This window comes from Ciona robusta, chromosome 8 (genome assembly GCF_009617815.1).
Source record: "Ciona robusta chromosome 8, ASM961781v2".
Classification (NCBI taxonomy): domain Eukaryota; kingdom Metazoa; phylum Chordata; class Ascidiacea; order Phlebobranchia; family Cionidae; genus Ciona; species Ciona robusta.
This window is the reverse complement of record NC_143242.1, coordinates 1,534,644-1,546,724: the sequence shown is the minus strand read 5'-3', so window position 1 is coordinate 1,546,724 and position 12,081 is coordinate 1,534,644. Positions and strand designations below refer to the sequence as shown.

The following is a 12,081-nucleotide window of genomic DNA, read 5'->3' as shown; positions in this document are numbered from 1 at the left end:
TGAATCCAATCCACTACATCTGGGACAAAGGCAGTCGTGCTAACCAACTGTGCTACAGCGCCGGTGTCGTAATAAATTCGTTCCGATAATATATTCGATTCAGTGTCTTTGTCAAAGATCACATAAGTGTCTGTAGCCCAGTGGTTCCCAAACTTTATCTACTCACGTACCACTTTTGGGTTCATGCAACGTTGTCGTACCATAGTACTCTCTCTTATATAGTACTATGGTTGTATCACCTAATTACTAAACAACTACAAGACTCGTAAATAACTTAATAATTAAACTAAGGGCCGCAAGCAAACGTCTTTCTTTCGGCGGAAATTCGCAACACAAACTTGGCACTGCCTTTCTTAAAGTTGCGTGTAAAATAGATGTCATTTGTCAATTAAACGGGGTAAAAACAAATAGGTTCCACAAGTAGCACTGCTGTATATTTACTATGTTTTCCTCAGTCAAGCAGCATGTTTCTTACGAAACGGTAGGGATTCACACGTGACACAATGCATCATAAGAGCGATTGGCTATTAATTACGACATAATAGCAATTTACACGGTGGTTATTTGCGTCATAATAGCGATTGTCCCCTTCATTCTTTAGCCTGCAGGTGCTTGGTTGGATATTTGCCTTTTCACGTATGCGCGTAAGTGGTCATACCACAGATCTGGGGGTTACGCTCAAAGAGGTCACGCTGAAAATAATCACCCACAAAGTAACATACTTGGTAACTCGTAAGCTGGCACCGACGTTGGCTGGCACGAGGTGTATGAACACACGTGGTATAACGACTGTCGTATTCCGGCTACGCGAGAATAAAGTAAGTTACATTTATTCATTCACATTCTTTCATTTTAAACGCGTTAGTCATATTGAGCACGTTAGTGGTCATATAGACCCTTTTTCGTCGAACAGTTGTTCTTGTTCTTGTTGTTGTTGTTTTTTGCAAAACTATTTTCCGCACTTATCTCAATTCTTAATTCTAGCATTCTTCTTTAATCTCTTGATTTAAATCAAATCATAATATATATTTATAATTTTTGGACTGAATTTTCAGATTTAAAACCGCACAGTGAGCGATTAATTAACAATTACTTTCCTCATGCACTTTACATAGCGGAAACAGGCTATTTGGATATTATGTGTTAAAAGTGTCCTATCTTCCCTGACTCTACTATATTATGCTAATTAGTTTAAAACGTGCTCATTCATTAGATCTGGGATCTCTTGTTTATCTATTTCCTTATCTGCCATCCGGTGGCGCCATTGGAACTGTCGTCTGCTTTGCAGTTAATTTTATTTTGGCCAACGTTGCAGATTAGTAAAAAAGAATATGCTCCTATTGATAACATAATTATATGAACTGTTTTTTTTTTTATAAAAGTCAGTTTCTTTAACAGCAATTTTTAAAAACTGTTCATTTTATTTTGCGCCTTAATATGCCTCGTTATCTGGCATTGAACTATCTTGACGACAGCTTATGTCGTAAACAAGCAAACCGTGCGAGAATGATTGTACCGGTCATGTTCCATGATCCTATGGACACTATTGCTGTGGAGAATAGTGCGTATCGTCACCCATGGAGTAAAGGTAAACTGCAGTTCATTATACATTTTATAAAAACAGTATGTATTTTTTGGTCCAATATATTTGTTTACCAGGCTGCCCATCACTCAACGTTGGAGATCTTATACTGGAAGTTGGTCAATCCATATCCTCAATTATGCCAGGTGCAACAAATGAAAATCGTTACCTAAATTTTAATGGAATCCAATATTATTTCAACTCAAACTTAGTTGAAGAAGTTATTCCAAATTCTGACCCCACATCACAGGATGTGGTTGATAAGTTGTGTTTTACTAAAGCTTCTAACATTGGCAAAGCTGGGACACCAGTCCAGAATTTGTCGCATGTTGACCTGTTCAGCTATCCTCAGATGATTGCTAGCGATGAATATTCCATTGGTGAATTAGCTTGTGCAACAACTTTCACACACTGCTTACCACTTTTATCAAACATGATTTCTAAGTTGAAAAAAGAAATGGTACCGGATCCAAGTATTGCTATGTTTAAGATGAAAAATCAAATGAAGGAATTGGATAAGCTACCTACATTTGTGCAAGAAAAAAGTGATGTCAATCATTTCATGCAATATTATGGACAGAGTTACAATTACGATGCACAACAGTTTGAATTGGAAAATCAGTTGCTGTTATCTATAAACAATGGAACAAAAAGAATAAATTGCTCAACTATGCTTCAAGATTTTTTTGTCATGCAACCATTTGATGAATGTAGTATGAATGTAGGTATAGTATTAGGGTAATCCTTTAGCTGGTGGCCACCTGAAATTTTGGTTTCAAAATGTTCCTTAGGTCTCACTGATACCCACTTTTAACATAGGAATCAAACGTAACAATACGGCATTCTATGGCGTAATATTCCAACCCTGGTTTAATTCATAACGGCTGGTGTGAAAAATGCGGTGACGCAGCACGATTTTGCGCACTTTCAAAGTTAATTTTCGACACGAACGCCCGAGTTTTTAAAAAAAAATTATACAGTGGGTATCAGTGAGACCTAAGGAACATTTTGAAACCAAAATTTCAGGTGGCCACCAGCCAAAGGATTACCTAGTATTAGTAAGAAAATTTACACATATATATATATTTTATTTAATGATACTTATTTTTTTGTTGGTGGGTAAAAAATAATTTATATGTATATATATATATATTTAATTATACACAGAAGACAAAACAAAACATGTTGTACTTGATTTGATTTATAATTTTCAACTTCAACATGAATGTTTTTATCAGAATTTAGAAATTTTGGTGACGAAATGTACAGAAGATGTGCGCTTGAATTTGAAGCAAATCCAAACCAAACTTGATGAATATTTATTTGAAACATACGATAAAGAAAATGATTCTTTTCTGTCACTACTTTGCCATGACTGTAAGTGTGATATTTTCTGACCTAAATCAAGTTTCACTTTGGTCTAAATTAAAGGCTGTATGGTAGCTTACTGACTTCAAGTCACTGGAGAAAGTGCACTGGTATGCACTACAGTATTACTTTATATCAAATTTGATATATAGATATATATATACCTGAAAAAATTATATATATTTCGTATATATATATATATATATATAAATGAAATGAAAAACAGAAGGGTTCACACAAAGTTGCATACTTGGTAACCTATAAGTGGGCATGACTAGCATATGAGTTCAACACATAGGATGTGTAATGTAATGATTAACTTTTATTGTCTATGCCACATAAGAACATACAAATTATCATAATCATATAAAGTTTTGCCGGTATATAGTAAGCTACACCTATTCATTTTATAAAACAAAACATGTTAAATATCGATTAGTTTTGCCTATTTATTAAATATTATTTAGCAAAATTTGAAGTTTTACATAAAGACAGCTGGTATATGGACAGTATCATGATTGGACTTCAAAACCAATATGACTGCTTCACTACAGCTCATCATACTTTGCGTTTGGAAGCTGAAGACACAGATATTGCAGAGTAATAGTTTTATTCTTAAATGTTGTGGTCCAGTTTGTAGTAACCAAGTTTTATGATTCACAGGTTTGGTAATAAAGTAAGTGAATGTAATGTTATGGAAGTGGAAAAATATCCAATTATGTGGAAAGATTCTTCAGTGCTTAAATTTATGATTCAGGGTAACTTGTTTATTTAAATGCATTTTCCTTTTGTGCACAGTAATGAAACATTTAACTTATAGTAGGGTGGGGGAAGATGGGACACCTTCAATACATATTATCCAGATAGCCTGATCGCGTTTTAAACAATTAACAACGGTGTCGTGTGTGAAAGTCGTGAGGATACGATTTTATAATTCATTGAATGTTCTTTGTTTTCTACCAAATGGAAAGAGAAAACTAAATAAAAAGGTGTCCCATCTTCCCCCACCCTACTATATATTACATTAAATGTAATACATTTCATTCTTAAAATCCTAAACTACATGTATATAAACAACACAGTGTCATACTGCCATACACTAAACATATACTGCTCACTATTTGTTTGGTTGCTTAAAATATGTGCACATGCTTGCAGAGATGAACTTTTGTAGTAATTTTGTACCTGAAATGCATTTTATATGTCATTCCAGACATGTTCAATTTTCTTATATATATATAAATATATACAATACAGAATGTGAACTTAGTACGTAAATGTAAATCCTTTGTTTTCTCAAATGTTTTTTTATCATTTTATTTTTTAGAACCAAATATAGTTTCTAGAAACTGTAAATTGAAAATGGAATACGTACCTGATTGTCAGCAATGTTTTAAATGCATTCCAATACATGATGCTTCTGACATTGCACTACCCTGGGATCCAGTGTCACATGTGGCGGACAAAACTTTTCAACTAAGAAAAGTGTTACAATTTCAAGCAATAACTCCCTGTGATTTGTCCCATACTTTCTGTGGGTTGAAATTTAGTTCGGAATTATTTCTTTCCCGCCAACTTAACTTAATTAACTCAGGTGTGCTTTATTTTTTAAGTAATTTTTCATGGATGCGCACCGGTATGCCGCTGTTGCTGATCGTACAAATTTAATGCCCGGACACTGATTGGCATATGTAACTTATAAACATTGCTTTAACCTAGTGATCACTACTGTTTTTAATGTCAATCACACAAAGAAAAAAAAACTTAAAAAATTAATTACTTGCAAAGTTGCGTTTTAAACAGAGAACTGACAGTTGTTAAAACGTGCTTTTGATAAAAATATTGGAAAATTTTTACATGTATTTAATTGCAATCTGGACTTAATTCAATACCAGTGCTGCATATCATATACATATGGTATATATATACTGTATTACTTTTAATTTGTAACTTTAACCAATTATATTGTATGATCAGAAACATTACAAGATGATGCAGCAAATAGTGGTTTGGAAAGCATAGATGGTGGTACAGGAGAAAGTAATGCTAATTATTCTGTTAATGTTGACAATTATGTTGGTGGTTTAAACATAAACAAGGTTGGTTGCTATTACAGGTGATTCCTGTATTAATATTACTATATTCTCATAGTAGAGGTTACACCAAAACCTCTGCTTTTCTATTCAATCTCTTTTAATTTGATTGATTAGTTCTACATGTTACTGTCCTTGGTTGATCATAGCATTATTACGGCCCCAACAGTAATTGAAGAAGATCTGTTCATATTTAAAAGCTCCATGAAATCTTAAATATATATATGTTTGTTTTAAATAATAACAGGAATTAATAGAAGATAGAAATGTAGAAACCCCACCAACATATAACAATGTGTCTACCAAGTCGAATGAAATTGCAGCTGATACAAACTTTGTTGCACGTTATTTACAATTAAGAGGTGAACAAGCCTCTGACCAAGAGCTTAGAGCAGGTACAGTTGTTTATATTATGTAAACTGTTACTGCCCGATATGATATTAGAGTGAAACAAAATTTTCCTTGCTTGGTGGGAAAGCGACAGTCGTTATAACATAGGTGTTTTGTTTCATACACCTCGTGGCAGCTTGCGAGCTGCACATCTTTTCGGGTGATTGTGACCACTGAGTTAAATTCATTGTTGTTAAGTGTCTTGCCCAACGACATGTGTCAATGATAGCAGCAATACTGATGAAGGCAACCTTAATAGAATATTGAAAAGTTAGTATAAAAAATATTTCCTATAATTTTACAGGGGCACAAATTGCAGCTGTAAAAACCATGAATACAATTGATTCAGCGCAAATAAAAAAATTGAGAACTGCAGTGAAAGATAAAGTTGCAAGAATAACCAATGAGAAACCTGGTAATTATGTTACTTTATTTAAAAAATTAAAAAAAATATTGTCAACTTGAATTGAAAAGTGTATCTTGTTTTTCCAAATATGAATTACAAATTGTTTGCTGAATTTACTAAAACATAGTGTTTATTTCAGACAGTGGTGCAGCTGCAGTACAAGTAAGAAGTAAGGAATATCCATCTGCATGGGGAGGTTCATTTATTGTCGGCAATCCTGTTTTATCTGAGAGGAAGAAATCAAAAGTGATAGAAAGTTGCATCACTGGTAAAACAATTCAATAACTGTCAAATTATGGCAAAGTAATAACATAGGTATTTTGTTTCGTACATCTCATGCTGCTTACAAGTTACCACCTTCAACTTTGTGGGTGATTATTTATTCTTGGCCAAACAGACTTACATTTCCTAAATAAGTTTATATCCTTCGCAGGAAAAACCTTGGAAATTGTTTGTCACTTGGAAAAATCAGTTCAGCCATTTCTTTGCAGACTTATTGAACATAACTTATTGAAAAATGGAAGTAGGTTGTCAAATATAAAAAGAGCTGACAGTCGATATTTACTAAACCAGCAAACAAAGCAATACATGGTAAGTTAAGTGAGCTCAGTGGTTGATTCGATATTTTAATGTCCAAACCTAAAACAGCTTTTCGCAAATTTATTTTGTGTGTGATGTTTTGACTTTCTGTTCAGGTTGCCTTTATTAATTTTGCTGAAACGGCTCTTTTACATTCATGCTAAATAGTAACAGTATTTTTATCTTAAATGTTAATTGCAGGATTTACAACAAATAAGGGAAGCAGTAGTTGATCCTAAATATATATGCATGTGCAATATATTACATGGAATGGTTAATACATATTATCTTCTTATTCATGTTAGTCATGTCACTGCATTTGGTAAGTTATCTGTAATAAACATTGCTTCCTTGTTTATTCTTGTTATGTTTTACGGCTATATGATCATTTACGTACCTACTAAAACAGTTATATTGTTTAAATAAATTAAATAAAACAGAAATTTTAAATCTTATATATCAAAACAAACATAGTATCATACATCTTAAACAGTGAAGTAGCACATATGTGACTTCCAGGTTTATGTTAAAGACATTTCTGGTTGAATAAGTGAAACCTAATTTGTAATCTAGCTTTAAATACCATGTTTTAATATTGTAGCTTATCTGCACAACATGCTGTACCAGCTGGAACATGAAGCACCTTTTACTAAGTGGTCACTTGTGTATGAATATCAAGCGTTTGTTCAATCATTGTTACAAAGTATGAAACATATTCTTAGTCATTCCGCTGCAAAGGTAAGCTGCGTGTGTACAAATGTATTTGATCATTGTACAAATGTTTATCATCATAGGAATCCTGCACTCACCCTAAGTTAAACACTGTCAAAGCAACCATTTTAAACTGGATGGAAAAGAAGAAGAAAAAGAATCGAATTCACCAACAAAAGATTCTGATTATTTCTGCTACAAATTGTAGATATTTGTTCTCTAAACTAACAAGATGTTTAAAAGAACTTTCCACAAAAGAGATTCCATTTAATGTTGTTGCTGTTAATGTTGATGCACATGATCTAACACATCAAGATGTATTAAGTATATTTGAAAGGTATGTTTATTGCTTGATGTTTATATTAGTAATTGTGTTGCACATCTGGTAACTTGTAAGTGCTGTAGGATATGATGTCCTGTTCTAAGTTTAAGACCTTGTGTAGTAATTGCCCCAATCTACTGGTCACTATTATTAGGTTGTCCAAAATGTCATGCATACGAATAAAAATTTTGTCCGGCGCCGTGGCGTATCGCGCCTGCCTGTAACCATAGGTAATGGTTATCGCGCCTGCCTGTAACCATAGGTAATGGGTTCAAGGCTTGTCGCTGCTATCATTGTGGGCGTATGTGTCCTTGGGCAAGACACTTAACGACAATTGCTTCAACCGAGTGGCACTAATGGGTTGTCCAAATTATAAGCCATACATAAAAAAATTAAAAAATTCAAAAATAATAATCACCCACAAAGTAACATACATGGCAACTCGTAAGCTGGCACGAGGTGTTAAACCCGTGTGATAACGACTGTCGTTTTCCAGCCACGCAAGGATAAAGTAAGTTACATTCATTCATTCATTCAAAAACTAAAAACAATAACCTACTTAATTATGTATATAGTAACTTGTAAGCCGGCATGGTTATGCAACCAAAACCTGTGTTATGACTTCTGAGATTGGCTGCTCTACAATGATAAGAACAGCCACCTTTATCATCAACAAATATGTTTTCAGCACATCCTTATTGATAATTGGTGAGAAGATGATATGTGAAGATTTTCCATGGAAGGACTTAACAATGATAGTTGAATATGAACACAATGATCAATCACAATGGAAATCATTAGCTGTGCAACACGGCATCCACTTTGTTTCAATTCTAGCGATATTGTAAGAATCAAGGGCTGTTTATAATCATAACAAAAGTCATTAATTATTTTTGTCATTTGTTTGTATATGTTTTAATGCTGTAAAAAATGTCTTGGTGTTTCCCTTCATAGCATAACTAAGTAATAATCAAATGTATTATCCATTTATGTGTGTTTTGCTAAATCTGATAGAACTAACAACTGAAATATTTACATGAAAAAATACCTGTTTACAACTGTATGTTGTGTGTATTTAAACACCTTTCACCATAGACCTCTCCAACCTTCCAACATTGGTGAAGATTTGAACGGGAAATCACATGTTGATGATGTCCAAATATTAAGTCAAATATCTGAGCAACATCAGTACATTGTTATCGGTTCAAATCAAATAACATCACTTGGGAATCTTCTGCATATGTTAGAAACAAGGTCAGTGTTGTTTGCCGCAACAAATTTTTATTAAAAATATTTTTTACACTTTTAGTTTTTTTAAGATATGACTTTATATTACAGACATGATATAGTGGTGATTGAACGTGATTACAAATCTTTATCTTCAACTGTTGATTCAGATTTATTATTAAACGAACATACTGGGGTATTGGTGGAAGACTTGCATCATTTATTTGATAATGGTAGGTTTGATTTACTGTGTGTGTGGTTATAATATATGACATGAATAAATCTAAAATAACCATTCGGACAAATATACTTTCCTTATAAATTTGCCATAATAGCTGCTTTATAATTATATTTTGCCTGACAACAACAGCTTATTTAAACTGTAAAGTATAAATGTTCATTGTTGTGTGTCTAATCATCCTGGCGTCGTGGTATAATGGTTAGCGCGCCTGCCTGTAACCCAGAGGTAATGGGTTCAAGGCTCGACGCTGCTACCATTGTGGGCGTATGTGTCCTTGGGCAAGACACTTAACGGCAATTGCTTTAACCCAGTGGTCACTAATGGGTTGTCTAAATTATCAACCATACATAAAAAAATGGAAAAATCCCCAAAAAATAATTACCCACAAAGTAACATACATGGTAACTCGAAAGCTGGCACGAGGTGTTAAACCTGTGTGATAACGACTGTCGTTTTCCTGCCACGCGAGAATAATGTAAGTTACATTCATTCATCATTTCTATTAAAACGTAAATTAATTTTAACAGGTGGTGAAATTATCAAAAGCATTTTATCACGCCTTCTATTATTGCACCAACAGATGACATGTTGTTATGTCATCATTGCCCCATTGCATGTATATAGCTTGTAAGTTTTCAATTTATTATTGCAATTGCTTTATTAACATTGTCCAGTAACATATAGCTTAGAACTCTCATACACTGTTTCTTACTCCTCAGTGATCAGATACCTGAGGTGTTCTTTACTAACTATGCTTGGCTACAAGCAGCTGTCAATCATTTTCAGTCCAGTGTAGTCGACTTCAAGGTTAATTGGTTCATAAAAAATAAGGTAAAAGAAAAGTAATCTCACCATTTTGTTTAGTTATCTGTTCTATGTTGTTATGAAATGGAATGTTTTGCGAAAACTCTTGAAAACATGTGTAAGAAAGCCAAGTTATCAAGTTTTGTTGATGAACAAAGTGATTTAAGTGACAGGTAATTTTACTAGTGGTAATTAATAATTTATCCGGCGCCGTGGCAAAGTGGTTAGCGCGCCTGCCTCTAACCCAGAAGTACTTGTTGCTGCTACCAGTGTTGGAGTAAGTGTGCTTGGGCACTTAACCACAATTGCTCCAACCCGGTGGTCATTAATGGATTGTCAAAATTAACATCCATACGTAAAAAATTAAAAAATCCAAAAATCTAAAAAAAATAATCACTTATAAAGTTACATACATGGTAACTTGTAAGCTGGCAAGAGTGTATGAACACCCATGTTATAACTGTCGTTTTCCGGTCGCGCAAGAATAAAGTAAGTTACATTCATTCATGTTTTGGTAATGTGTAAATCAATATGTAGTGCTAATAGGTATTGTATTATATGTATGTCTTATTGTCAGTTGTTTATCCTTCTTGAAGGGTGGCGTCAGACATTGTATCATGAGTATCCTGTTTGGTATACCTAGAGCTTAGGAGTTACAATTACCATTAAGTGTCCATGCCACGAACACACGCCGGAGTGCTGGAAGCATGGAGCCTGTATCGTGTGGTTATGGGGCAAATGAGTCACAGCGTCGCTTATACTCTCATAATCTTGTATACATTGTTCTAGCACAGTGGTCCCCAACACGTGGGTTGCGACCCTGAACCCTGGGGTCGCCTAAACGTATTCCGGGGTCGCCGCAACAGACTATAAATTCAGTGACATTACAAAAATGGTTTTGAAAAAATATCAAAACAAAATTTGTTTTGTTCTAGTTCGCAATCATTACTGTATTTTTTCAGCTTGCAGGATGCCTCACAGTGAAACCCATTTATCGTCATATTAAAAATTATGACCAAACAGCAAAAGTTTTGCAGTAAGACTGATTAAACTCGGGTCACTTGCATTTTTCTGTACAGTTAGTTAGTTAACTACAAAGCATAAATTATTTTAATACAGACATGGCAGCAAAAAATTGTCTGTGTTTCAAAAAAAGTTGTTTTTTCGTACAAATACCGGTTGCAGTTGTTTTAAAAATTGGGTTCGCGTAAAAAAAAGTTAGAGGCCACTTTTCTAATATATTTGCAAACATTTGTTCCAGGTCTTGGTTACATTCAACTGCTAATGAAAGTGAATTATTTCTAATAAACATCCCAGCTGTCAATGCATTCAATGCACAACTCATGCTCAAGTATTTCAATGTACAGCAGATATGTAACATGAATATGGAAGAATTGTCCAACAACTTTTCTTGGATTCCTAACAGATTATTAAAAGTGTGTTGGATTGATTTGAACTTAGTCAGCCTATGAAGACACCATGTTATAACTTGCACCCTACTAAGGATAAATATCAACCATGGAGAAAAATAATCACCCAAAATGACACAGAGTGTATGGCATAAAATATATAGTGACTGTCATTGCCCCAGCACACCATAAACAAGTTATATTCAATTCAACAGTGTTGTTATACTACAGGATATCTGGATGAGTTTAAATTCCAAGCTCCCTTCATCCATGACCACGCGATGTGAGGAAGTGATGAATCTTACTCAATATAAACCAGGTATTGTTGGGAATATTGGAATGTGTCGAATAAAGAAACCAATAAGTAAGAATGTATTATCTTATAAGATGGTATTCAAAAACAGTGTTTGTTTTGGCTAAATGCCAACTTGAACACAGCATGGAAGAGTTAAAACCAAACTGAAATAATAAAACACCTGTTTTATTTTCTTAGTGATTCCAGTAGCAACAAATTATGTATAAAATTTAGTTCTTTGTTTGCGTAATAAATAATAGAAAATGAATGATTATTGATGCAGTTGATAGATCTAACTATGATGATGTTTCAAATGTAATGGAGCAAGCAAAAATAAAATTAAACCAATATGTGAACAGCAGTCATTCAAGTGATGAAAAAGAAACGTATTACAATGAGTGTAAGTTTAACGAGTAGTCACATTCATTGGATTGATATTGCAAATTACATTTTTAGATTTCAACCAAACACAAGATATTTCTCACAAGCCACCAGTTTCTTTTGGGTATGGCAAGCAAGTACTTTCATTTTGTTGTATAGCGTTTGTTTTGTGTGCCCAGAAAATATTGCCATTTTATGAGTGATAAACAGAAAAATAATAAATATGTCCGAACATTATGAACTGTTGGTTACGAACATATAAGTTGGTGATGG

General features: G+C 33.8%; 1 protein-coding gene across 4 annotated transcripts in view; it reads left to right on the top strand.

The window, feature by feature from the left end:
* The first annotated feature begins 1,049 nt into the window (after positions 1–1,049).
* LOC149732088 (uncharacterized) overlaps positions 1,050–12,081 on the top strand; it is an 11,662-nt gene continuing 630 nt past the window's right edge. Inside the window, exons 1-24 of one of the 4 annotated variants that reach the window (XM_089882734.1) lie at positions 1,286–1,588; positions 1,660–2,303; positions 2,821–2,959; positions 3,418–3,550; positions 3,614–3,708; positions 4,278–4,544; positions 4,928–5,049; positions 5,291–5,438; positions 5,738–5,848; positions 5,979–6,107; positions 6,273–6,430; positions 6,620–6,740; positions 7,020–7,156; positions 7,213–7,466; positions 8,140–8,295; positions 8,547–8,705; positions 8,790–8,911; positions 9,447–9,546; positions 9,639–9,726; positions 9,784–9,896; positions 10,985–11,159; positions 11,364–11,496; positions 11,711–11,827; positions 11,884–11,932. In XM_089882734.1, coding sequence (XP_089738860.1) covers positions 1,438–1,588; positions 1,660–2,303; positions 2,821–2,959; positions 3,418–3,550; positions 3,614–3,708; positions 4,278–4,544; positions 4,928–5,049; positions 5,291–5,438; positions 5,738–5,848; positions 5,979–6,107; positions 6,273–6,430; positions 6,620–6,740; positions 7,020–7,156; positions 7,213–7,466; positions 8,140–8,295; positions 8,547–8,705; positions 8,790–8,911; positions 9,447–9,546; positions 9,639–9,726; positions 9,784–9,896; positions 10,985–11,159; positions 11,364–11,496; positions 11,711–11,827; positions 11,884–11,932 — 3,821 coding nt within the window. In that variant the 5' untranslated portion in view covers positions 1,286–1,437. Of the gene's footprint in view, positions 1,589–1,659; positions 2,304–2,820; positions 2,960–3,417; positions 3,551–3,613; positions 3,709–4,277; positions 4,545–4,927; positions 5,050–5,290; positions 5,439–5,737; positions 5,849–5,978; positions 6,108–6,272; positions 6,431–6,619; positions 6,741–7,019; positions 7,157–7,212; positions 7,467–8,139; positions 8,296–8,546; positions 8,706–8,789; positions 8,912–9,446; positions 9,547–9,638; positions 9,751–9,783; positions 9,897–10,984; positions 11,160–11,363; positions 11,497–11,710; positions 11,828–11,883; positions 11,933–12,081 lie in introns of those variants that run through there. The other 3 variants (XM_089882735.1, XM_089882737.1, XM_089882738.1) reach the window with 3 other exon arrangements.